General features: G+C 64.1%; 10 protein-coding genes across 12 annotated transcripts; 3 read left to right on the forward strand and 7 right to left on the reverse strand.

Annotated features, from left to right (window-relative positions):
• The first annotated feature begins 375 nt into the window (after positions 1–375).
• On the forward strand, positions 376–2,085 carry SUR2 (Sphingolipid C4-hydroxylase SUR2). Its single transcript, XM_062774452.1, has 2 exons — positions 376–1,226; positions 1,336–2,085. The coding sequence occupies exons 1-2, from the start codon at positions 661–663 to the stop codon at positions 1,787–1,789; spliced, it is 1,020 nt and encodes a 339-aa protein (XP_062630436.1). The 5' UTR covers positions 376–660; the 3' UTR covers positions 1,790–2,085.
• A 214-nt stretch (positions 2,086–2,299) lies between these two features.
• On the reverse strand, positions 2,300–5,243 carry LOC62_06G007932 (uncharacterized protein; the record flags this gene model as incomplete). Of its 3 annotated transcripts, XM_062774453.1 has the most annotated exons (6): positions 2,300–2,922; positions 3,344–3,549; positions 3,586–3,636; positions 3,692–4,090; positions 4,127–4,212; positions 4,966–5,243. In XM_062774453.1, 6 exons carry the CDS (start codon positions 5,232–5,234, stop codon positions 2,392–2,394), a joined length of 1,542 nt encoding a protein of 513 aa, XP_062630437.1. In that variant the 3' UTR covers positions 2,300–2,391. The 3 variants fall into 3 exon arrangements, with proteins under 3 accessions (XP_062630437.1, XP_062630439.1, XP_062630438.1); XM_062774454.1 differs by having other exon boundaries at positions 2,300–3,549; XM_062774455.1 differs by lacking the exons at positions 3,344–3,549; positions 3,586–3,636; positions 3,692–4,090; positions 4,127–4,212; positions 4,966–5,243 and adding an exon at positions 2,946–3,035.
• Positions 5,244–6,740: 1,497 nt separating this feature from the next.
• Positions 6,741–8,410, reverse strand: CWC26 (Pre-mRNA-splicing factor CWC26). Its single transcript, XM_062774456.1, has 6 exons — positions 8,367–8,410; positions 8,132–8,331; positions 7,371–7,845; positions 7,224–7,302; positions 7,086–7,182; positions 6,741–6,876 (listed from the first exon to the last, which is right to left on the reverse strand). The coding sequence occupies exons 1-6, from the start codon at positions 8,396–8,398 to the stop codon at positions 6,779–6,781; spliced, it is 981 nt and encodes a 326-aa protein (XP_062630440.1). The 5' UTR covers positions 8,399–8,410; the 3' UTR covers positions 6,741–6,778.
• A 477-nt stretch (positions 8,411–8,887) lies between these two features.
• On the forward strand, positions 8,888–11,977 carry MOT2 (General negative regulator of transcription subunit 4). Its single transcript, XM_062774457.1, has 4 exons — positions 8,888–9,286; positions 9,409–9,489; positions 9,539–9,648; positions 9,767–11,977. Exons 1-4 carry the CDS (start codon positions 9,110–9,112, stop codon positions 11,889–11,891), a joined length of 2,493 nt encoding a protein of 830 aa, XP_062630441.1. The 5' UTR covers positions 8,888–9,109; the 3' UTR covers positions 11,892–11,977.
• Positions 11,978–12,031: 54 nt separating this feature from the next.
• On the reverse strand, positions 12,032–13,386 carry pigm (GPI mannosyltransferase 1; the record flags this gene model as incomplete). Its single annotated transcript, XM_062774458.1, has 2 exons — positions 12,032–12,575; positions 12,656–13,386. 2 exons carry the CDS (start codon positions 13,384–13,386, stop codon positions 12,032–12,034), a joined length of 1,275 nt encoding a protein of 424 aa, XP_062630442.1.
• A 694-nt stretch (positions 13,387–14,080) lies between these two features.
• lovD_9 (Acyltransferase LovD) lies at positions 14,081–15,605 on the forward strand (the record flags this gene model as incomplete). Its single annotated transcript, XM_062774459.1, has 5 exons — positions 14,081–14,287; positions 14,325–14,497; positions 14,538–14,661; positions 14,723–14,831; positions 14,881–15,605. 5 exons carry the CDS (start codon positions 14,081–14,083, stop codon positions 15,603–15,605), a joined length of 1,338 nt encoding a protein of 445 aa, XP_062630443.1.
• A 347-nt stretch (positions 15,606–15,952) lies between these two features.
• LOC62_06G007937 (uncharacterized protein) lies at positions 15,953–16,383 on the reverse strand (the record flags this gene model as incomplete). Its single annotated transcript, XM_062774460.1, has 2 exons — positions 15,953–16,272; positions 16,308–16,383. 2 exons carry the CDS (start codon positions 16,381–16,383, stop codon positions 15,953–15,955), a joined length of 396 nt encoding a protein of 131 aa, XP_062630444.1.
• Positions 16,384–16,864: 481 nt separating this feature from the next.
• On the reverse strand, positions 16,865–17,314 carry LOC62_06G007938 (uncharacterized protein; the record flags this gene model as incomplete). The annotated part of the gene is made up of 2 exons (XM_062774461.1): positions 16,865–17,181; positions 17,236–17,314. The coding sequence occupies 2 exons, from the start codon at positions 17,312–17,314 to the stop codon at positions 16,865–16,867; spliced, it is 396 nt and encodes a 131-aa protein (XP_062630445.1).
• A 1,171-nt stretch (positions 17,315–18,485) lies between these two features.
• On the reverse strand, positions 18,486–19,450 carry LOC62_06G007939 (uncharacterized protein; the record flags this gene model as incomplete). The annotated part of the gene is made up of 3 exons (XM_062774462.1): positions 18,486–19,200; positions 19,240–19,252; positions 19,300–19,450. 3 exons carry the CDS (start codon positions 19,448–19,450, stop codon positions 18,486–18,488), a joined length of 879 nt encoding a protein of 292 aa, XP_062630446.1.
• Positions 19,451–19,685: 235 nt separating this feature from the next.
• Positions 19,686–21,245, reverse strand: SPAC922.05c_3 (UNC93-like protein; the record flags this gene model as incomplete). Its single annotated transcript, XM_062774463.1, has 3 exons — positions 19,686–20,008; positions 20,052–21,089; positions 21,128–21,245. The coding sequence occupies 3 exons, from the start codon at positions 21,243–21,245 to the stop codon at positions 19,686–19,688; spliced, it is 1,479 nt and encodes a 492-aa protein (XP_062630447.1).
• Between the last annotated feature and the right edge of the window lie 1,210 nt (positions 21,246–22,455).

The following is a 22,455-nucleotide window of genomic DNA, read 5'->3' on the forward strand; positions in this document are numbered from 1 at the left end:
TGGAAAAAATGACGTTGGGTGGTGGGTGGCTCGGTGGGCGTTCCGCGGGAAGGGCAGTGTTTGTCTCGCCGGGGAGAGATTGCATCGCGTGAGGTGTGCGCTGCAGGCAACAGCAGCAGCACGATGCATAGTGGTAGCCAGAGGACGCATGCATACAGAAGCCACCTCGGTCTCCCCCCCCCCCTCCCCCACCGACACGCTCCACCCCGACGCCGAGCGCCAGTGCGCTCCCACTCACGCGCGTGCCGTGGCAAGCCAGCAAGCAAGCGCGGCGGCCGACCGCGTCGCCTTTTGCAGCCTGCTACCCAATCTCGGCCCACTCTTTATCCACCACAAACTGGCTTGGACAATTGTTTCTTTGTTTGCATCTCATCTGTCCACTTACTCAAGCCACAACACGCACAACTGCACTGTGCACTACACCACACTTGACCGCGACTTCCCGCCTGCCGCCTGCGACTGCTGCTGCCACTGCCGCCTCACGCAAGGAAGCACAGCAGCCACCCGTCGGTCGTCGTCTCACCCACCAACACGCGCCCGCCAGATCTACCTACGCGTGGGCGACGCACTCACTTCTCGTCGCTACATAAGCCCGGCCGATTGATCCTTGGCACCTCTCACCACCCACCACACCTCCCACCACCACCACCACACACCACCATGCTGCACTTCCCTACGCAGGTGCTAGACTACCTGCCGACGTTCGCCGAGGCGCACAACGGCACGCTGCTGGCCGCCATCACGCCGCTGGCGGCCAACCCGCCGTTCTACCACACGACGCGGCAGCACATCTTCGACTTTATCTCGGACCGATACCTGGCGCTCGCGGCCCCGATCGTCATCTACTGGGTGCTGTCGAGCGTGTTCCACATGCTCGACACGCTCGAGCTCCCGTATTTCGAGGCGCGCAGGATACACGACTCGGCCGAGACCAAGGCCAAGAACCGCGCCGGCTTCTGGCAGGTCATCCGCGCCGTCATCTTCCAGCAGGTTATCCAGACCGCCGTCGGCCTCATCTGGGTCGACAGCGACGACGAGATCCTCGCAACCCAGGTCAACGTCGACCATGTCGCTGCCATGCGCTTCATTGCGCCTCGCGTCGCTGATGCCGTGCTGCTGCTTGTCGGGCCCAAGTACGGCGTCAAGCTCCTCGAGAGCCGCGGCCAGGAGATTGTCAACTTTGTCTACTGGTGGGGCATCCCCATTATCCAGATGTTTGCTGGTTTGTGAGTAGACCGACAAAGGGCGGGGCTTGCCCGGCGCCGTTACGGCCTTGTCACCCCTCCCCACCTCCCGCGCTGGCTCGCTCGCTGACGCTCGCTCGCGCACTCCCAGCTGCATCATCGACACCTGGCAGTACTTCCTCCACCGCGCAATGCACACGTACCCGACGCTCTACCGCCAGTTCCACAGCCACCACCACCGGCTCTACGTGCCCTTCGCCTTTGGCGCGCTGTACAACCACCCCGTGGAGGGCTTCCTGCTTGACACGCTCGGCGCGGCGATTGCAGAGCTGCTCACGTTCATGACGGTGCGCCAGGCCGTCCTCCTCTTCACCCTCTCGACTTGGAAGACGGTCGACGACCACTGCGGCTACAAGCTCTGGTGGGACCCGTGCCAGCTCTTCTTTGCCAACAACGCCGACTACCACGACATCCACCACCAGGCGTACGGCATCAAGGCAAACTTTGCCCAGCCATTCTTCACAAACTGGGACTACCTCCTCGGCACGCAGATGACGCGCGCGCAGGCCGAAGCGAGGCGAAACAGGCCCGTAAAGGAGGAGTAGGTAGGACACGTCGTCGTTCATGCTGTACCGCGCCGGTGCCTGCCTGCCTCCCTCCCAGTTCGTTCCCAGATCCACATCCCTGTCACAACACACACACACACACACACTGTACAACATAATCGATACCGCAGTACAGTTACCCCCCTCTCAATGGTCGAATGCAGAGTGTCTATAATCCAGTAGAGAGAGCACGCGTCCGCGCGCTGACCGGCGGCCGAGGACGACACGCGCGTTGCCCGGCCAGGCAGGCAGGTCTGTGCAGTGGCGTTGAGGGCAAGCATCGGACATTGCATGGGCGTCATGATGGGTGACGCCATGCCGCCGAGTGGGTTGAGCTCGAGGGCATGGCACATTGCTCCGTCGGGTGGACCGCGTCGTGTGGGACGTGTGGATTGCGGTGAGAACCGGTGACGACAGTGTCTATAGTCGATGATGATCGCCGCTGCTGGAACCAACAAACCCGTCCCAACCCACGCCGCACTGCATCTCATCCCCCCTCCCCTCCTCTGCTCTTACTCATACCAGGCTGCATCGATACACAAACTATATTAAAGTATTCCGTCTCGTCGCGTCAAAACAAAAATCGTGAATGCCCCCGCCGCTCACTTCCCCACGCGCTCCTTGAACCGCTTGGCGATCGACGGTCTGCGCTTGACCGCGCTGTCCGTCGTCTCGACGGCACTCCCGCGGCGAGGCACCAGGTCGTTAAAGTCGGGCATGACCGGTCCCACAGGCGGCAGCGGGAGGCCCTTTTGCTTGGGGCCGAAGGCGTGCGTGTTGGTGGTCTGGGCAGGCGCCGAGCCGCGCCGCGCGCCCGACAAGGAAAAGTCGGCGCCGTTGGTGGGGTCGCGGAGTGGCGAAAGCGGCTCGGGGTTGAGCTCTTCCTGGTCGTCGGTGTGGTGGCGGCCGTTGGGCGGCGCATCGAAGGTAACCTCGGGTCGCTCGCGCGCCGGGCTCGAGAGCGTCGTTGCGTTGGCGCTCGCACTGGCGCTGCCCGACGCGCTGTTGCTGACCGACCCGCGCGTAGCATGCGACACACGCCGCTCGTCGCCCGGGATAGGCGGTACCGGCGGTTCGGCTCTGGATGAATACTTGCCTGGTGACGACGAGCGTCCCGGTCCGTCCTTTTCGCGCTGTAGGGGGTCAGCGAACCCACAAGGGTGGGAGTCGCGACGGTCCCCAGCGTGTCGCGGCGGCGTCGTGTGTGTCCCGGGCCTAATCCAGCGCCCTCCCAACTTCTCCACATCCTCCTTATCCCCGCAGCTCCTCGCTGCGCCCAACCTCGCCGTCCGCCTTCGAAACCGGGTGTCCGGACGCTGGGTCCCACCGCTCTCCAAAGATCGGGTCGGCAAAGTTGACGGTTCCGGGCTCCACTCCTCCATTCTCCTCCTCCATGACGGCCGACTCGAGCCCATAGCCATAGCCAGCGCCGCCAGCGCCGCCGTAGCCACTTGGCCGCAAAATGCCGGCCGTGGGCGACGCTGCCGACATGGACTTTGACCGTTCGCCCCACGCGGGGACCGGGGGCATACTCTCATCAGGTTTCTGACGCACCATGCTTTTGATCTTCTGCATCAAGCTCTTGGTCCGCTTGACACCCGGGCGAGAGAAGCTCCCGCGGTCGCGGTTGGCGAAGCCCTCTTCGGTGGGCGAGAGGATCTCCTCGGATAACGGGGGCGCTCTGCCGGCACCGGCGCCAAACACGTTCTTGAAGCCCGGCGAGCGGGGAGGGTTGCCGTTCTCAGGCGAGGGGTCGCTCACTGCGGGTTAGTGGCCTATGGCGCCGTCATACCTACGGTCAATCGCGTCTTCACGCGGGGACCATCCAAAGTCCTCATACGGCTCGGCTGGCGGCGTAAGTATTAGTTTTTGTATAGCACGCATGCGCTGGGCTCCACTCACGTGTGTCAATACCCCACGCCGCCTTGAGCGCACGCTCCTTCTCCGTCTGGCGGCGGCGACCAGGGTGGTCCTCGCCGTCCTCGGGTACGGACTGCTGCTCGGGGAAGTAGCTACCGCTGGGAACGCTGGTGGAGTACTGGCCGCTCAGGCCTCCGCCGCTAGCGCGTCCGCTGATGGGGCGCGCCGATCCTCTGCGCTCGCCTCCGGCGATGTCCTTGGGCGGGGGCACAGGGACTCCTGCGGGCGAGACACGCGGCGCCGGGGCTGCAACGGCCGCGGGCTGGGGCTGCGACGCCTGGGGCGCCGACGTGCCAAACGCATACATGGGAGCCTTGGCTGCTGGCGTGTTGAGGTTGCGCGATGGCGCGGCGGCATCGTACGGCCCAGAGTGATGCCACACTGGGGGGTTAGCTGAGACCGACAGGGGACACGTACTAGCCGAACCGAGGCCTGTTGGGTCCCAGGTGTCAATGACATCGGCGTGACGCGAGCCCTTTCTGTCCTTCTCCTTGGACGAGCTACTGCGGGAGCCGTCAGTATATTCGATGGTAGCGCGGCGCTGCGGCGGGGGGCGGCGGGGCCGGTGGTCGCTGCGAGGGACCGAGAGGCTGCTCATCGACGAGGAAAAGGACGTGGAGCTCTGGATGCGAGTGAAGCCTTGGCTCTGGGGACTTGGCATGGGTGCAATGGTTGTAGGTTGAGTGATGGGAAGGGTAGTTGCAACATGGCGCCAGTGGATGGTCGCATGGGTTCTCGTTCTTCCGTCGCCACCCGCGACGCGGGTGCCGCACGTCCCATTCTAGCACCACCACCACCACCACCACCACGACCGCCGCCAGCAATCCGCGCGACGACGGCATTGTTTGGCTTTTTCACTGCGCCAGCTGCGCCCAAAGCAAACAACAAGGGCGTGGAGTGCGCGCACAACTCGCAGATGCCCGCATGCATGGCGCGCGAAGCGTCACAACACGGCCAAACATGGCGGGAGCGCATATGCCGGCGACACCACACCCGACAACATGACCCGATAGCCGAGCGCGCGAGGCAGCCCAGCCAGGCTCGCGTGCCGTCGCTGCGCGTCCATCACTCCTCCCAGCCGCCATCACCACCGCAGGCCGGACCTCGGCTGCATGCGCAGGGGCCGGCGCGTTGACGGCGCCACGGCCCGCATAGACCGTCGGCGCGTCCCACCCGTCCCCCATCGCGCATAGGCCAGCTCGCGTCCAACCCCAACCCCGGGGAACCCGCGGCTCCTCCGCCACACGACAACTCACCTCTTCTTGTTCCGGATCTCCTTGGGCTCGGACGGGGTGAAGGTCTCGACCTCGGCGTTCTCGAACGGGTTCTCCGACTTGGGCGCGGGCCTGGCCTGGACGCCTGCAGTGCCGCCAGCGGCCGTGTTGGGCGAGGGCGTGCGGCGCTCGGGGCGGGGCGGGGGCGCCTGCTGGCCAGCGAGGTACTGGGGCTCGTTTGAGCCGTTGCGGATCTGGACGACGTCGCGGACGGCGCTCGCGAGGTCCTGGTTGACGAAGCGGGTCGACATGTTGGGCGGGTTGGGCGGGCGAGCGAGCGAGCGCGAGGCGCGGGATGCAACAACAAAGTCGAGCTCAATGCACGTGTGGTGGTGTGGTGTGGTCAGCTAACTTTGTGTCGTGCTCGTTGATGGGTGTTTGGGGGGCGACGATCTCGAATAGTCGGCGCGGTCGTGAGGGAGCGTCAGGCGAGGCAACGGTGGGGGGGGGGGGGGGGGCAGTGGGGGGTGGGGGGTGGGTGACGGAGGGAGTGCGCGCCAGCCGGGTGGTGTGATGGCGTCGGCGGCGTATCGGTGTGCTGGGATGCGGTGTGCGTGTAGCCAGTTGTTGTGTGTCGCGACAAGGAGTGACAAGGACGATGGAGCAAGTTGTGGATGGTTGTGGATGCTCAGAGTGGTGGTGGTTGGTGGTGGTTGGTGCTCGTCCCCGCGCGGCAGAGAGACCGGCGCGGCGCGGGGGAGCAAGGCAGGGGGCAAGGAGGAGGAAGGCGGGGGGTTGCCTGCCTGCCTGGCTGCCTGCCGCTGGCTGACTTGCTCGTTGCGTTGTCGGGGCAATTGCCAGGTGCTGAACCCTGGCAGGCAGTCAAGGCAGCGAGCCACCAGCGTGCAACAGCCAAGGCAGGCAACCACCCAAAAGCCCCTAAAACCGCCACGGCACCCAACCAACTTGACACACCCCCCCACCATCCATTGGCTGGCAATGCATCGCGCCGTGTCCTTGTCCGTGTCGACGCCGTGCCGTGCTGTGCGTGTCGCGCCGTGTCGCCGTCGCGCCGACAGAGAGAGCTGAATCTACCTCGCGTGAATCCACCGACGTGCCTAGTTGGCTGCTTATGTCGCTGCTCCTCTGCCTTCCTGCCTTGTCTACGTTCCCCGCACACGAAACATCGGGCTCTTTTCACTCGTCTACAGTTCTCTCTGCTGCTGCATCTCCTCTGGGTGTGGCGCCGCCGCCGCGCCGAATGCTTGCAGCGACGACCCTGGATTTCAAGCCGACCAGACACGGTCACTTTGTGTGACAGTCGACCGACTGCCAGCAGTCTCCTCTGGCCGCCTTCCTTCCCCGCAAGCGGCAGCCGACCCGCCACTGGGGCCATTTGCAGGGCACCAATTTAACAGTTTATCAGCACCGGGGCGAGTTTAACAGATGAATGTGGTCTGGTGCTGCAAGCTCAGCGCTGCAATGCTGCTTACTCTCGACGCGTCGCGCCGTGCCAGCCGCACGTGCATCTGCGCGAGGCTCGCGTCGTTCCCACTCGTGAAACGCGTGACAGGTGGGCGGTGAGCACAGGTGGGCGGTGAGCCCACTCGCGTCGACGTTCAGAAGCCAGAAACTAGATCCCGGAGAACCATAAGTAACCAGGACCGACCAGGACAGGCAGGACAGGAAGCAGGTGCCCAGCCAGGTCCATCGACGATAGCGGGCGACAGACACTACGGCTACGCCGGCAACGCCAACGGCAGGCAGCGGCAGCGGCAACGGCAGCCGCCCAGGGGCCGCACTGCGCACCGCTTCCTTCCCGACAACCCCATGCCATGCAATAACACTACTACAACTACATATCCTCCATGCTGTATGCGTTTGCCTCGAGCGTCCGCCGCGCGGCAGCGTTCTGCGCCTGAAAGTACTTTTTCTCAAAGCCCGTCGAGCGGTCTGCCGGGGTCAGCACAATGTCGTCACTGCGGGCTCTGTCGTCATGCTTAGGGCGGCTTGGCCTCTAGTGCCAAGACGGCGCCGAGCGAGCAAACTAGGGTCCGCGAGCACGCCGCGCCGCGTTGGGACTGCCCGCTCGCCCCGCTCGCCCCGCTCACTCGCCGCTCGCCGCTCGCCGAGAAAGGCCCTCACCACGCCGCCGCACTCACCCACGCCGTCCCACCGGAACCCTGGCGCAATGCCGAAGCGGTTCGGCGCAAATGGTCCCTTGTAGGTCGGGTACCGTGGCCCCTTTTTGCTTTTCTTCTGCACTGGTCAGCCGCGGACACGTGCCAGCCAGCACCCACCGTGAGGAACTTGGCTGCTGGGTCGTTCCACCGTTCCTGCTCGCGCATCTCTTGGTTCATTTCCACGTCGTCGGCGCGCCTAAGAGTTGGTCAGTATGACGTAGAGGTGGAGTGTTGCTCGTCCTCCAGCTCCGCCGCAGCACTCACCTCGCCACATCCCGCTCGCCCATCTTGCGCTCCTCGCGCGCCCTCTTCTCGCGCTCCTCGCGCTGCAGCAGTCCCTTGCCCCACTCCTTCCTCTCGGCCTCCTTCCGCCGCTCGTCTTCCTCCTCGCGGCGCGCGGCGTCCCGCAGCTCGTTGACATCGAGCACCCGGCCCGACTGATCACGGTGGACGGTGGCAGTCACGTCGTACTCTGGCTCCGGCGAGGGGGAGCGCGCCTCGGCCGCCTCTTGTGCTGCCTCGGCTGCGATCTGCGCTGCTGTTCGCAGGCCGCCACGGCGCTTCGTGAGCTGCTTGGGCGGCGACGCGGGGTCGGTGGGCTCGGCCTTGACCCCATTGTCGTCGTCGTCGGCGCGGTCGCCTCCTGTCCTGCTACTTGATGCGACGGGGATGGACGTTGCGCCGACTGTGGACCATGCTGATTTGCCCTTCTTGAATGTTGAGAGGCCCTTGCCGACGACTGGGGAGGTGTTAGCTTCAGCCAACGATTCAGTCTCGGGCCCTCTTGTCACTGATGTCGCCCGCCGAGCAGGCTCGCGAGTCACCCGCCCACCCTCCCTGCTGCGCGAGCGAGAGACGTCGCCCGCCCACCCACCCTGCTGGTGCGAGCAATACTGTGCCCGCCCACCACCCACCCCTACGCGCTGCGCGCGAGAAATGTGTGCCACCACCCACCCCTCCACCCGGCTCCGCCTCCCCTATGCTGCACACCCCTCCACCTGCTCCGTCATCTCCTGTAGACTCACCTGGTGCGTCTGCTCCTTCGAGATCCACATCCTCCCCCCTTCCCCCTCCCCACTCGTCCTCATCCTGGAGCTTCAACCTGCTCCCACTCGACTCTCCGCCGACATAGTCTTCATTGTTCTTGACCTTTTTCCTGCGCTTCTTTGGCGCGTCGCCGCCCGCGCGCGCAAGGATCGCGTCGGCCTTGGGGCCCGACATGTACCTGTTGTCAGCTTATACCTTGTACTAGCGACCCACTTGCTGGCCAAGTACGTCTTGAGGTCGGACATGTTGGTTGTGGTGCACACACACAAACAAACAATGACGACCTTGCCACCCAAACGTCAAAGTCGAGCGCTGGGATGACGCACAGTGCCTCAAGTGGCAAATCCCGCAAAGACCGTCAGGGTCGCCCACGTGGTAGGACGGCGGAATCAAATTCACCCGCGGTCGTCTTGCGTCCACCGTAGGAGAGTGCTGCCGCCACCCAACGGCCGCCCACCCCACAGTGCGGGCTGCCAGCGTATGCTGTCGCCGCCGAGCCCTGGCTGGCTGGCTGCTGGCTGGCTGTACGGCGTTGGCTGCTGCTGCCACCACCACTGACAATCACACCACCAGCCAGGCTGGCCTTTTCCATTCCAGCGACGAGCATCACTCACCTCCGACGACGACTTGCAACACACAATTGTTTCCTCTCCCATCACTTCCCTTTTGCTTCGGATACCACACATCTTCCCCCTCTTCTTCTCCTCTCTCACTCCCCCCCTTCCCCCCCGTCCCCTCGCCCCCCCTCTCTCCCCCTCTTCACGCGCGCACAACGGCTCCACCACCGCTCGCCGCCTGCATTTTAAAACGACGAATCCAACCTTGAAGACATTATACCCCACCCCCAACCCACTCCATCAAGCCTATTCCACGATTCCACAGTCACTTTGCTTCACCTTGCACCACCCTCATCTTCCCCATTCCCTCTATCACCACATCCCCAGCAAGCTGGCCCCATGCCGACTGTCCACCCACTCCCCGTCAACCCCACAACTGGACAGCAACCGCTGGCATCCCTCCGCAGCGCATTCGGCGGCAACGGAACACCAGTCGCGTCAAGCAGCTCTGGAAGCGGCGGCGTCAACCGCGAAACACTCAAGCAGCTTCAAGATGTCGCATGGAGTGATGACGAGGTGGGTGGGAACATTGGCTAGACGGGAAGGGAGAGGCGCGCGGCGGCGACTGCGCCTCACGTTGCGCCCCTCCCTCCCCCCTTGGCGCCGACGACGCCGAGCGGACGTTCTAACAGTCGCAGGATGACCCAGACTGCATGGTCTGCGCCGAGACCCTCGACCTCTCTGATCAGAACTTCAAGCCATGCCAGTGTGGCCTGCCGGTGCGTTGAATAAACAACTAGGAACCACACCCGGCTGACTCAGCTCTAGATCTGCCAGTTCTGTTACCACAAGTTGCTTCGAGACGACCCACGATGCCCTGGCTGTCGCACGACGTACGACAAGTCTGCCGTCGTATACACGCCGGTTGATTTGGACGAGTGAGTGCGAGTGGGGAGGCGGCGGCGCGCGGCGGCGGCGGCCTCGATAGCCTCGGCGCCAGGCGTCAGGCCGATACCAATCTTATCGCTAAACACACTTGCTGACGCCCACGCGCAGAGTCCGACGGGTCAAAGAGAAGAAGGCCAAACGAGCAAAGGTCACCAAGCAGCTCGAAACCATGGGCCGGCGACACTTTCTCGACACGCGCATCGTCATGAAGAACTCGGTCTACGTTGTCGGCATGAAGATTCCAGGATCGGGCTCGCCGGAAGAAGCCGTGTCAATCTTGCGCTCAAACGAGTACTTTGGACAGTACGGCAAGGTGGCGCGCCTGTTCCTTCGAGATCGCGTCGGGTTGAACACTGTGACGCCAGGACCCGAGCCCGATTCCCCATCGACAAACACTGGCATCTACATTGTCTACGTTCGCCGAGAGGACGCGGCCAGGGCGATTTCATCACTCGACGGCATTCCAGCACCGCAGGGACCTCCCGGACAAGTACTGCACGCGTCGTATGGCGTCACGCGCTATTGTGACGCCTTCCTGCGAGGCGCAAAGTGCGATAACCCACAGTGTCAGAACCTTCACGAGTGGGGAGGCGAAGGCGACACGTTTAGCCGGAGCGATCTCCAGGTGGCGCTGACCCGTCCCGCCGAGTACGACGCCAGGCAGAAGCAACAGCAGCTGCAGCCACCGCCACTCACGCAAAAGTCGGCGTGGCCCAAGCCCTCTTCAACGGATGACGTCGACTCGTCGGCGCTGCCTCGGACTGCAAACTGGGGCATGAAGGTGCCTGGGCGGTCGTCTGCGGGAAGCCCTGTCGCGCCTGTTGGCTCATCTAGGCCTACCAAGATTGCCAGCACGCTCATTCCTTTGGGTCGCGGGTCGTCTGCCTTTCCACCACCCGCGCCGTCGCCAGCTCCTTCCGCTCCGTCCAAAAAGGAGAGAAAGGAGAAGGCGCTCGGCATGGTGCGTGGACGGAGTGGAAGCTCGAGTCAGGGGACATCTGGAAGCGCCGCTTCGCCAAAGAAGAAGTCGTTCTCCTCGGCCCAGCTGCTCACTCAGGCCAAGGCGACGCCGACACCTGCAGTGGTTCCGCCAGTAGCTGCACCTGCACCTGCAGCCGCGCCGGCACCCACAGCGACAACGACACCCTCTCCCCCACCAGGCCTCTCTGCGCCACCGGGCATCGCCGCGCCCCCTGGAATCGCACCTCCTGGAATTGCCCCCCCTCCTGGCCTCGCACCCGTTGCTGCTGTAGGCAAGGAGGTCTCGCCTGCACCCGAGCCCGAACCCCAGGCAGTGCCCGAAGCCGGCCCATCGACCTACGCCTCGCCCCCGCCTCCCGTCCACGAGCCGCTCGTTCCAGAGTACCCTATCCACTCGCCCTACCCCGACTTTGACGACGTGTTCCTGGAGCCCGACGCGCACGAGTGGGGCTTCGAGTTCTCGTTGGGCATGGACGAGGAGGATATCCAGCGCAAGATTGACGAGTCGCACAACCTCGGTGGCTTCGAGCCCAGTCCATTCGACCCGTTGTACGAGGAGCTGCCCAAGCTTGGCATTCCATTGGTGTCGTTGATGGCGATTCCGCGATACGATCGACCTGGACCGCACGTGTACACTGGACCATTCTCGCCTTTCGCGCCCTCATCGCCAGAGGAGACGAGCTCGATGCCAACGTCGTCGGATGAGCCATCAGGCACCGCGTCGTCGTCGTCGGCCGATGCGGACCCAGCGCCACGAACGGCTTCGCGGTTCGAGTTTGCGCGCCGAGGCAGCATGGCGTCTGCGCGTGGACAGAGCCCATTCCGGTCACGGGACGAGTGGGGAGTGCGGGTTCCGAGCGCCAACGGGTTTGCTCAGCCAGACGACATGGCGCGGGCCGCAGCGGCGGCAGCAGCAGCGGCTCACGGCTACCACCCTGCGCTCGCCCAGCTCAACTCGCACGTCGCGGCTGCGCAAGCGGCTGCGGCCTCCGAGTCGTGGTCTGGCGGCAACGGCGGCGACTACTCCAATTCGCCCTACCGCTCCAATGGCGGCGGCGGCGGAGGCGGCTTTGGACCTGGCGGCTTTAACGGTGGTGGCTACGACTCGCCTCAGCGTGAGAATGTGCACTACTCGCCGGTGAGCGCTGGGCCTCATGTGCCGCCTGGGTACGAGTCGTATGCCATGGGTGGACCTCAGTCTCCGCAGGTGTATGGCGGCATGGGTGGCTATGTGCAGCAGAGACGGTTCTAGAGGCGTGGCGTTGGCGTGATGGCGTGATGGCGTGGTATCGCGCGCAGTATGCAGATGTTTCGTGTGCAGAGAAGTCAAAGTGCAAGAGTACATAAATACAGTCGTGGCCATGCTGTCTATTCTATGCCAGGGAGGACTAATTACTTGGAAACCTTGGTTGGGGCGACCGCGCCGTCGAGGAGCGCACCGAGCCCAGCGACACTGACAGCGAAGAGGAGCAGCCCAGCACCCCACAGAGGGAGGTAGACTGGTTCGCCGAGGAACTCTAGCATGTACGCCGTAGCAAGCCAGAGTGCCTGCGCGCCGACCCAGGCCGCGAGGCACACAGCAAGAGTGCGCCAGCTGAGGCCGGGGAAGGACACGAGCGGGACAAGGGGCAGCGGCCAGAGAAAGTACTGGCTGGTGCAGACCTTGTTGAAGACGATGAACAGCGCCGTCTGGAAGAACATGGCTGCTTCGAGCCCGATCGCGGGGGTGAGCGCGAACCCGGCGCCGAGTACGAGGGATACCTGGGGCAGGAAGGACGCGAGGGGGTGTCGCAGGACCGCGAGGAGTGCGGACGGCGTGGTGTCCGGCAGCGTGAGGTTGAGGTAGATGGGCAGGAAGTAGGGCGAGAAGTTGTGCCGGTGGTCGAGGCGCGAGAGGTGGTACAGGAAGGTGTGGTGGAGGAACTCGTGGCCCCAGCTGCGCGAGCGTCAGCGAGGGGGGGCGGGGGGTGGAGCGGGAGAGAGCCATGATGAAGGGGAAAGTAGGAGGTCACTCACATCGCATACAATGCCCCGTTCAGCAGCAGTGCCGTACCGGCCGCGACGAAGCCGAAGCGCCAGACACGCGCCCCGAACCAGCCGTACTTCTGCGCCAGGGCAGCCCAGATGGCGCTGACATAGATGGCGGGGTAGATCTTGTAGCTGGCCGAGATGGCAAGCAGCGCGGCCGCGGCGTCGAGTGCGCGAGTCGCCGCGGCCTTGCCTCCGTCGCCCGTCGACGCGGGCACCGACCCCACCCCGCCCTTACGCAAAGCGACGACAAGCGCAGCAGTGAACAAGCACGGCAGCGCCTCGGGGCTTCCCCTTGTGGTGATGTTCAGCACGATGGGGTTGAGCGTCCAGAGCAGGTGCGTCTTCCAGAAGTCTGCGCCGGTGGACAGCAGCAGCGGCGGGAGCGCGAGCGTCAGCGCGACGAGCACGAGGCGGCCGGCGAGGGTCGCGACGAGCGCCGGCGCAAGCACGAGGACGAGTAGTGGCGTATAGCGGAACGTCGCGCGGTGGTACGGGCTGCCCACGAAGCTTGGTGCCAAGGGCCCGGAGGCTCGTTGCGAGGAGGAAGGGGACGCGGTGATGGCCAGGCCGTCGGCGACGACGCGCCAGTCCACGTCGGTGTACCGCAGTCCGCCAAACTTCTCGGGGTGCGCGTCGACGTACGCTGCGTATGCTAGTAGCCCGAGCTGGATCGCGCCGGAGAGGATGAGGAGCGAGGTCGTGCTTGGCCGGCGCATGGTGGTGGTTTGGGGGAGTGACGAAATCGGAAAGGCAAGTTGAGATGTCAAGTGGAGGTAGGTGGTGACGCGCGACGCGTGGCACCGGCCAGGGCAGGTCGGTCACTGCTCGACTTGTCCAGCACATCCGCAGCTATCCCGCGTCCATAGCAGACGCGATACGGCGACTGGGGTAACGGGCTGGGGTGTCTACTGACTAGATATACATCCCATGCACCAAGCCCAGCCCAGCCCACTCACAGAAGGCTCCCCCACCAAGGCCTGTGGCGTCGAAACTCCAGTTCGCGGCGGGCAGCCCCCGCCCCCTCTCGAGCTCTGGCCATTCTCACTGTTGGGGCTCATCAACCACGCGTACCGTACGCGCAGAACCCTGCTCGTGTTCCGACGCCTCTCTCCCTGGCTGGCACAGCCGCCCCCCCTCCTGCCGTTGGCTCGGCTTGAGACTGCCTCGGCTTACCGTTGTCTAACCGGCAAACCATCGGCAGCTAGGAACGCCAAACGCCAAGAATGACGCCATCCATGGCACCCCGCATTGCATCTCTGTCGAGCGATGTGCTGATTGATTGATGCATGTCGTCCGTGGGGGTGCCCGTCGTCGTGAGCACGAGCGCGAGTGCATATAACTAGGGAGTCACCCGCGGTCAGTCCCCTCGATTACATTCGCCACCACCGCAAGAACAACAACGGCACCACAATGACACTCACCCAAGCCACGCCCGCCGCCCCGGCCAAGCTCACAGCCCCAGCCAAGGCCCAGCTCGCCGCCCTCGTCGACGGCATCCCGGCCACTGGATACCCCGGCACGACGGTCGGCGTCGTCAACTCTGCCGGCGAGGTGCAGTTCCTCGGTGCTGCTGGGCCTCGCGACGTCGAGACGGGCGAGTCGGCCCAGGTCGACACTGTAAGTGGCGCCCGCGGGCCGAGCTCACAGGCAACAGGTCTACTGGGTCGCATCCGTCACCAAGCTCGTCACCTCCATCGCGGCGTTGCAGCTCGTCGAAGCGGGCAAAGTTGGCCTCGACGAGCCGCTCAGCGAGATCGCGCCAGAGCTCGCGGCGCGCGACCTGCTGGTCAAGACTACCGAGACGGACTTTGAGCTCACGAACGCGTCGTAGGTGGCACAAGGCGGGATGATGCTGACAGCGGCGAAGGACACCGATCACCCTCCGCCACCTCCTCACCCACACCGCGGGCTTCGCGTACGGCTTCTTCAACAAGGACCTCGACAACTGGATCAAGCAGACCGGCGCGCCGGCCGTCACGCCGCTCAAGGCTGTCAGTGGCGCCACAGGCCGGACCCCGTACCGTTGACGCTGACGCTGACGCTACGCCCCAGCCCCTCGTCCACGAACCCGGCACCAAGTTCGAGTACGGCATCAACATTGACTGGGCGGGCATCGTCGTCGAGCGCCTCTCGGGCAAGAAGCTCGGCGAGTACTTCAGCGGTGCGTGCATACAGTAGTGCCGCCGCGCGTTCCACTGACGCACGGCCAGACCACATCTTCGCCCCGCTGGGCATCAAGGACGCGACGTTCGACCTCTCCTCGCGCCCCGACCTCGCCGCTCGCCTCGCGACGCTGCACGCCAAAACGCCAGAGGGGTACGTCAAGATCGCCTACCCGGACGAGATTGCCAAGCCGGCGTTCGACAGCGGCGGCGCAGGGCTGTACATCACAGCGGGGGAGTACCTCAAGCTCCTGGCGGCGCTGCTCAACGGCGGCGAGTCCAAGGCGACGGGCGAGCGGATCCTCAAGCCCGACACGCTGGCCGAAGCGCTCCGCCCGCAGACGGACAAGCTGCCCGCCAACGGGCTGGGCTGGCTCGCGAAGGACGGTGCGATACGCAGCACTAACCCGGGGCTGAGTAACGACATCCCCCTCCTCCCCGGCGTCGCCAAGGCGTGGTCCCTCGGCGGCCTCGTCAACGTCGACAAGCTCGACAACGGCAGGTCGGCGGGCGCGACGGAATGGGTATGTTGGGGCCGCAAGCAAGCCGCTGACCCGCAGTACGGTATCGCCAACCTCTTCTGGGCGCTGGACCCCACTGCGGGCGTCGCGGCCGTCGCGTTCAGCGAGGTGCTGCCTCTTGGCCGTGAGTACGCTGACGGACTGGGTCAGAGGGCGTCTGCTGACGACGTGGCGCCAGTGCCCGGCTTCTTCGACACCGTTACCAAGCTGCAGGACATCATCTTCGCGCCTGGGGCATTGTCCGCCGAGTAGAGTGCCGGGTGGGTTGTTTAACGAGAACGAGGTCGGGGTTTGGGAGGTCGAAACGTATCAGAATAGGATCAACGGAATTATGCAGGCTGTATGTCATGAACCAGCTGACCGCGACAGCAATAAAGTGCCCGTCCGTGTGAGGCCAGTTGAGTTGGGATGTGGCACATTGAAGGTCCTGAAGTGACTTTGGCTCAAGCTCTCTGACAGGTCCCCGTCAATGTACATAGTGCCGGCATGAACGAGGCACTCTCATCAGTTCGGCATGACACACGACGGCGTGCTCCTCTGGACCAGCCAGCCGACGCGATACATCCAGACATCATCCGTCCCCGCACGCGCGCCACGGCCTACCCCGAAAACTTGAACCTGCAGAGCTTGTTATCCTCGCCACCGGGACAGAACCCATCCAGCACGGTCGCCTCGTTGCCGTTGGTCGGCACGCAGATCTCCGGCGGGCCACACCACGCGCGATAGCCGGGACAGTAGACGCTGTCCCAGCCGCCTGGGCACTGGCCGTACTCGACGCCGACCGGGCACGCGGACGGATGCATGCACCCCCACTTTGTGCAGCAGCGGATGTCGTCCGGCAGGTCGGGGCACGCGCCGGGGTACGAGTACCCGCCGACGTCGGCGCAGCGCGACGTGCTGTCGCAGTACCCGTCGACGGCTGGGGTCAGCGGAGGGGGTGGGGGAAGGGCGTACAGCACTGGTCGCCCCAGTTCAGGGCAAGCGCGGTCGGCGCGAGAAGAGCAGTGAGAAGTGTGAGGAGGGGGAGCATGGTGTTCGTGTTGGCGTGAGGAATGAGTCGTTGTGGCGCTTTTATGTCTGGAGATCCAACGAGGCCCACCCCCGTTGACTCAAGCTCCGTTGCCAGGCCCGCGCTCACCCGGTAGCTGCTTCATTTCAGTGGGTCAACAAGGCCCGAGACAAAGTTCACGACGTCTATGACGCGGTGAGATTGCATACAGGCACTCACCGTGCTGTGTCACTCTGCATCCTGTGATGTTGGGCCACGGCCTCGCTGCCCACTCGTTATCTCGGCCGTTGGAACTTGGCCGTCATCCACTACCCCCTTTCTTTGGCTCAAGCTTTGGAAACGACGTCTTACTGCTTCTCCCACGCTACCTGTGCGAGAGTATATGCGCATAGCCCTAGCCGCTGTTGCGTGAGGCACACAGGCTGTGTCTCGAGTGCCACAAATCCGCCCAACCCAGGCTTCAAAACGTATACATTCATTGCACCGGCTGGCTGAGTGGGCACTACACAACCTTGTACCTGCAGAGCTTGTTGTCCTCGCCTCCGGGGCAGAAGCCCGAGAGCACAGTCGCCTCGTTCCCGCCCCACTCGGTGCAGTCGCCGGGGTTGCCGCACCACGACGCATAGCCGGGACACATGACGTTGTTGCTGCCGCCGGGACACTCGCCGTAGCGCACGCCGATGGGGCACGCGTCGGGGTGCATGCACCCCTGTTTGGCGCAGCAGCGGACGTTGTCCGGCAGGCCGGGGCAGTCGCCCGCCCACGAGGTGCCGCCGACGTTGTCGCACGTGCCCGTGTTCTCGCACACGGCCTGGGAGGCTGGAGGGGGACGTTAGAGGGCGCGAGAAGGAGCAGGGGCAGGCGACGACTTACCCCAGCCGCAGCGGTCGCCCCAGTTGAGGGCGCTGGCGGTGGTGATGAGGGAGAGGGCGAGGGCGTTGAGAGCGAGCATGATGGTCGTGCTTGTTGATGGGGTGTGTCGGGTGGGTGTGTCGAGCCCCAGCTTTGCACCCATCTTATATCTGTGTGAGGGGATGGGAGCCCTCCGAGATGCGAGTCGCTCACCAGCAGGCAGTACTGGCTCAAGCTCGGTCGTGAGGTTTCAACGTGCCACGCTATCCCCCCAGCTCGTCTGCAAGCCTCGGCGATCCGAGCCCGCGACGTGGGACGAGGAGGCACTTGGATCTATCTCACGTCGTCGAGTTGCAACAGTACGAACAAGGTCCAAGACATGACATGACGTCGGGAAGATAAGCGCAGGTAATGTACGTGCAGCCTCCCTCGCGCGTGATCTGTGGGCTCGGTAACGAGGTGCTGGTGGGTGTGGCGTGCGTCATTGTCATGCTCGCGAGGGCCCCAGTTATCAGTCGGGAGACCCGTGTAGCCCACCGATCTTGGCTCGGCTTCGGCGAGCACCGTTCTGTGGGGTGGAGCAGCAAGCAAGCAAGGGGAGGGCGGTCCTCCTCGACAACAACTACGATGTGCCACTTGACCCATGTATCGTGCCTCCGTCTTTCGTGTCCGGCGGAATGTAGCCCAGCTGACCCAGTCCACCTCCCTCCCTCCCGAAACGAAGCAGATAGGCTTAGGTTTAACCTTCACCACCAGTTTCATCGTCATTCGGTCAGCGTGGCGGTGTCGGGCATGACTGCCCGCCGCCCGCCTGGCGACAAGGAACACAGACGTCACATCATCATCATCCATCTTGTGGTCGACTCACTCTGGGGCGGTGCATTCCGGTGAGTGTCCCCCGGCGGGACAGGCGTCAACAGTTTGATCTTGCACAGGCAAATGTTGGATCCGCCGGGACAGTATCCCGGTATCCAAGCCGTCTGGGGTACCTTTGCCTCGTGGTTGCAGATTGCGAGAGTGGGGCCGGAGAACGTCATGCCAAGCGCACTCCGGGCTCGCGACGCCGCGCCACATCGGGGTGGCCGCGGCCGACGACGACCGCCAGTTCGATGTCCTCATGTGAATCAATGACCGCATCACGATGCGGGTTAGCAATTGACTGTAAGAGTGATGGCTTGGGCGCCGTCATGAGTCGCGTGTTCCGTGTCAGCTGCGACGACAGCCACACTTCGTGACCCAGCCGATACATCTATACGCCACACGCACGCGCTCTAGTTCTTCCCCTTGCCCGGGGGTGGCCCAGCCGGCGCAGCATACTGCGTGCTGGGGGGTGGCTTGCCGCTCGCTGCCCGCGCGGCGCGGAACGCGATCCGGAAGCGGTCGGCAAGCTGGGGGCTGTCGCCGACGTTACACCACGCGCGGGACACGGCCCACGCGTAGTCGGCGGGCATGAGTTGGTTTACCCGCCACGACCAACTGGCGGGGTCGACGAGCGCACGCCCGCAGACGGGCTGCGACGGGCCGGCTAGCAGCGAGCGGTCCTGCGCCTCGTCGAGGGGGTAGTCCCACCGCCAGCGGGTGCCGTCCTGCTGGCGCACGTCGAGGGCCACCGCGACCAGCTCGGGGTCGTCCGCGACCGCGCCGAGGAGCACGCCGCCGGTCGACTCCTCGCCGCCGTTCGAGATCATCAGGCGCGCCGCCCAGCTCTTGAGCGACGAGAGCGCGGCCGTCGCGCGGTAGTTGATGAGGAACTGTGCGAGCGGCACGCTCGCGAGTATCACGTCGTCCACGTTCGGATAACAGAGCGACGTGTCGAGCTTCTGCGCCTGCGCGAGCTCGCTCGTGTCCACTGTGCCGTCGGAGATGAGGGTCAGGAACAGGCGGATGATGTGCGCGTTTTCTGTCGCCGCGTCCGTGAACGTTATCGTCCGGCCGCCGTACTCGTTCGACTGCTTATCGGAGCTTGCGAGCTCGCGAAAGTTGGAGCTGGGGTGGTGAGCACTGGGCGTAGTGTAGTGGTCTTACCTTGCAGCGTACACTGTGCGGTGTGTCAGCGCTGAACGGGCATGCGGGAACGCAACGTACGCTTCTCGGACGGAACGTTGAACTTGATCCGGTCGGAGGACACGAGCACCAGGTCGCCCTTCTCGAAGCGCGGGTTGCCGACCGCCTGCTCGTACCCTGGTGGCGCGTCGGACGGGCCGCCCTTGCCTTTGCCTTTAAGTCTGTCGAACATTGTGTGTGTGGTGGAGGATGGAGAGTGGAGAAGAGGAGATGGAAGTCGCCATCGTCGTCGCACCGCGTTAAGACGAGGCCGTGTCCATGTGGAGGCGATGCCCGTGGCTGGTGCGGGGCTCCAAGCGGTGTCTGGGCACGCTGGCCTTGGCGCGTCAGTGTGGCTGTACAACAACCATGGCGACCATCGACGTCATGCATTGTCTGTACATTGCATGCTGCTGCTGCTACTCGCGCTAATTCTTCTTCTTCTCGTCCTCTGAAGCCACCACAGCCCCGCTCTTGGGCAACTGGACCACCTGCGCCTCGGCGTCCTCGACCCCCTCAACGTCCGCCGCCTCCACCTCGTCATTGGGCCCGTTAAGGTCGACGCCGATACGGCGCACGACCAGCCAAGTGGGCAGCAGCGCGACGCCCCACAGCGCAAAGTTGAGCGACGCCGATCCGAGGTGCGCGAAGCTCTTGACTGAGCTGGTGCCGTACGCTACGGCGAAGGACGCCGACTGGACCGAGCGCAGGAGGCCGACGATGCGGGTTTCGTTTTCGTGGGTCTTGGAGACTGGAGGGGCGGGTAAGCACATGATCGACATACCAACACCCACTAGCCTTGCACACGAAGAAGGTGTACACGAACGACGCTTGGAAGTTGGCGCTGATGAGCACATACACCGCGAACGTGCGCCCGAATAGCGGCGACGTCCAGTCGATGGCCTTCTTGGAGGGGAAGTTGGCCTCGAGGACAATGACCCACGTCCACCACGCGCCGGCGGTGACCACGATCCAGAGGAAGGCTGCGCGTGCGCGCGTCTTGAGCGGTATGCGCTTGACGTCGAGGAAGCCGCCGACGAGGTTACCAAGCAGCACGCTCGCCCACGCCGCGACGAACGAGCCGAGCGCGCGCACGCGCACGGTGAAATACGACGCCATGTACGTGTTGACATACGAGTCCGGAAACACGCCCTGGAAGAAGAACGGGACGAGGAGCAGGATCTCCTTGGTGAAGAAGACGCGCGCGGTGCCCTTGACCTCGTCCCATGCCGTGCGGCCATTGTACAGCTTGACCTTTTTCCCGTCGCGCCGCTGGATGGTGTGCGGTTTCGGCAGGAGGAAAGACACGAACGCGCCTGCGGCCTGGAGGGCGATGAAGACGAGGTAGACTTTGGGGTTGATGGCGCCCGCTTCGCCGCGGGAGGCGTTCACGCCGAGGTTGATTGCGCCGCCGACGATCTGCCCGGCAACGCGGAACGACATCCAGATGCCGAGCGACAGGCCGATACGGTACGGCTCGGGGTAGGCGAGCGCGACGGCCGCCTCAATGGCCCAGAACAGACCCGCAGAAATACCGCACGTCGCGGCGCCGAAGAGCACCAGCCAGCCGGTTCCGTACTTGTTGTTCGTGTACAGCCCGGCCAGATACGGGCTGAAGCCGACCCCGCCGAGGAAGAGCGCCCAGTTCACCCCGACGAGGTTGAGCACCGTCGAGCCGAGGAAGGCGGTGAGTACCATGATGCTGCATGTGAGTGCGTTGGCCGCGTTGACGAGGAACTGAGTGGGGTTAGCCGCGCCGGTGAGAGGCTTGGGTTTGAGGCTCACCGGGCTCGCTTGGCCGCCGCCGCCGATCGAGTTCATCGCCCACCACACTGGCGAGCGTCAGCTGGTTGTCGGCGAGGCTACTCACACCCCGGCGCGGTGAAGTTGCAGATGCCGACAATGACGATGGCGTACATCGGCGAGCGGTACCACACGCGCTTGGTGGTGGCCTCGGGCGGCTCTTGGACTGCATGAGTGGGGGACATCGCTAGTGGCGAGGTGGTGCGGCTGCTCGCTGTCGGCGACCCGTCTCGTTATGTACATCTTCCTTCCCACCAACAAAAGCAAGATAAGCACGCGCTCGCCCGCATGCATCACGCAAGACGGTATATCGAGGTGGAGGTAGGTTGCATCGTGAGATAATCGCAGATGGCGCAATGCGAATGAACATGAGTGCAGGTTGCTTGCAAGTCATACGCTGCGCTGCGGGGCTCTGTGGACTACTCACACTAGCGGCATGGCGCCGAGACTGGATATCAAAAAGGATCGTTAGTGCCGTGCTCATCGCGACGGGCGATGGCGAGTTAGTTCATACCACCACGGGGAGAGTGCCGCGGTAAATGGTGTGGAGGAAACCACTTGGCTGTGTGGAGGGAGTACAAGGCAGGATAGGAGTGTTGATGACACCAGTGAGGTGACGCTGGTTGCTGAGGCGCCGAGGTGAGAGAAAGTGGAGGGCCCGATGCCCGGCAGCATTGCATCCCCTGCTTGAAGTCCATAGTCTCTCTCTGCGTGACTTGGGGCTTTGTCGACGACCCAGATCAGAGACAACACCTGGCACTGTTGGAGTGCGAATACTGGACAAGAGGAGTGCGTACACTAGACAAGATCTTAAAGGTAGTCGTAAGGTAGTGGCTGCTTGGCATTGAAGACAAACAGCGCCGCGAAGAGGCGTTCGCTGCCAATCCAGCCTGATAAAGGTGTTGTGTTTGGCGGGTCTCGGAACTGCTCGCTTGCTGTTGGCGTCGTGCATGCCGCCACTGCAAGCCAGGGTGCGAGCGCGCGAGCATCGATTCCGCCACATGCCCAGCCTAAAGGACTGCGGAGAGGGCCACTTAGGCTTGCGCTGAAACGGCGAGCGGGCGGAGGCGACAACAACGGGCCGGGGGGTCAGTGCTCGGCGTCACTGTCACTGTCGCTGGCTGGCGAACAGTGAACCACCCACTCGGATCGGGACTGGCCGCGCGAGCTCGCATCGGCTGGCTACAAGGAGAAGGTCGGCTCGCTCGATCGATCGTCTGGTGCGAGGTGATGCGAGGTGAACGCCGTCAGTGGCTGTGGCTATGGCTCTGGCTGCTCCTCGCGTCCGCTCTGGCCTCGACAAGACGAGCGTCGTCGACGTCGCCAGTCACCCATGCTGGTGCGTAGGTTACGCGGCGCTCATGTCGTCGTTGACGACGAGATGCCAAAGATAGA

The sequence above is a fragment of the Vanrija pseudolonga genome, chromosome 6, assembly GCF_020906515.1.
Source record: "Vanrija pseudolonga chromosome 6, complete sequence".
Taxonomy (NCBI): Eukaryota; Fungi; Basidiomycota; class Tremellomycetes; order Trichosporonales; family Trichosporonaceae; genus Vanrija; species Vanrija pseudolonga.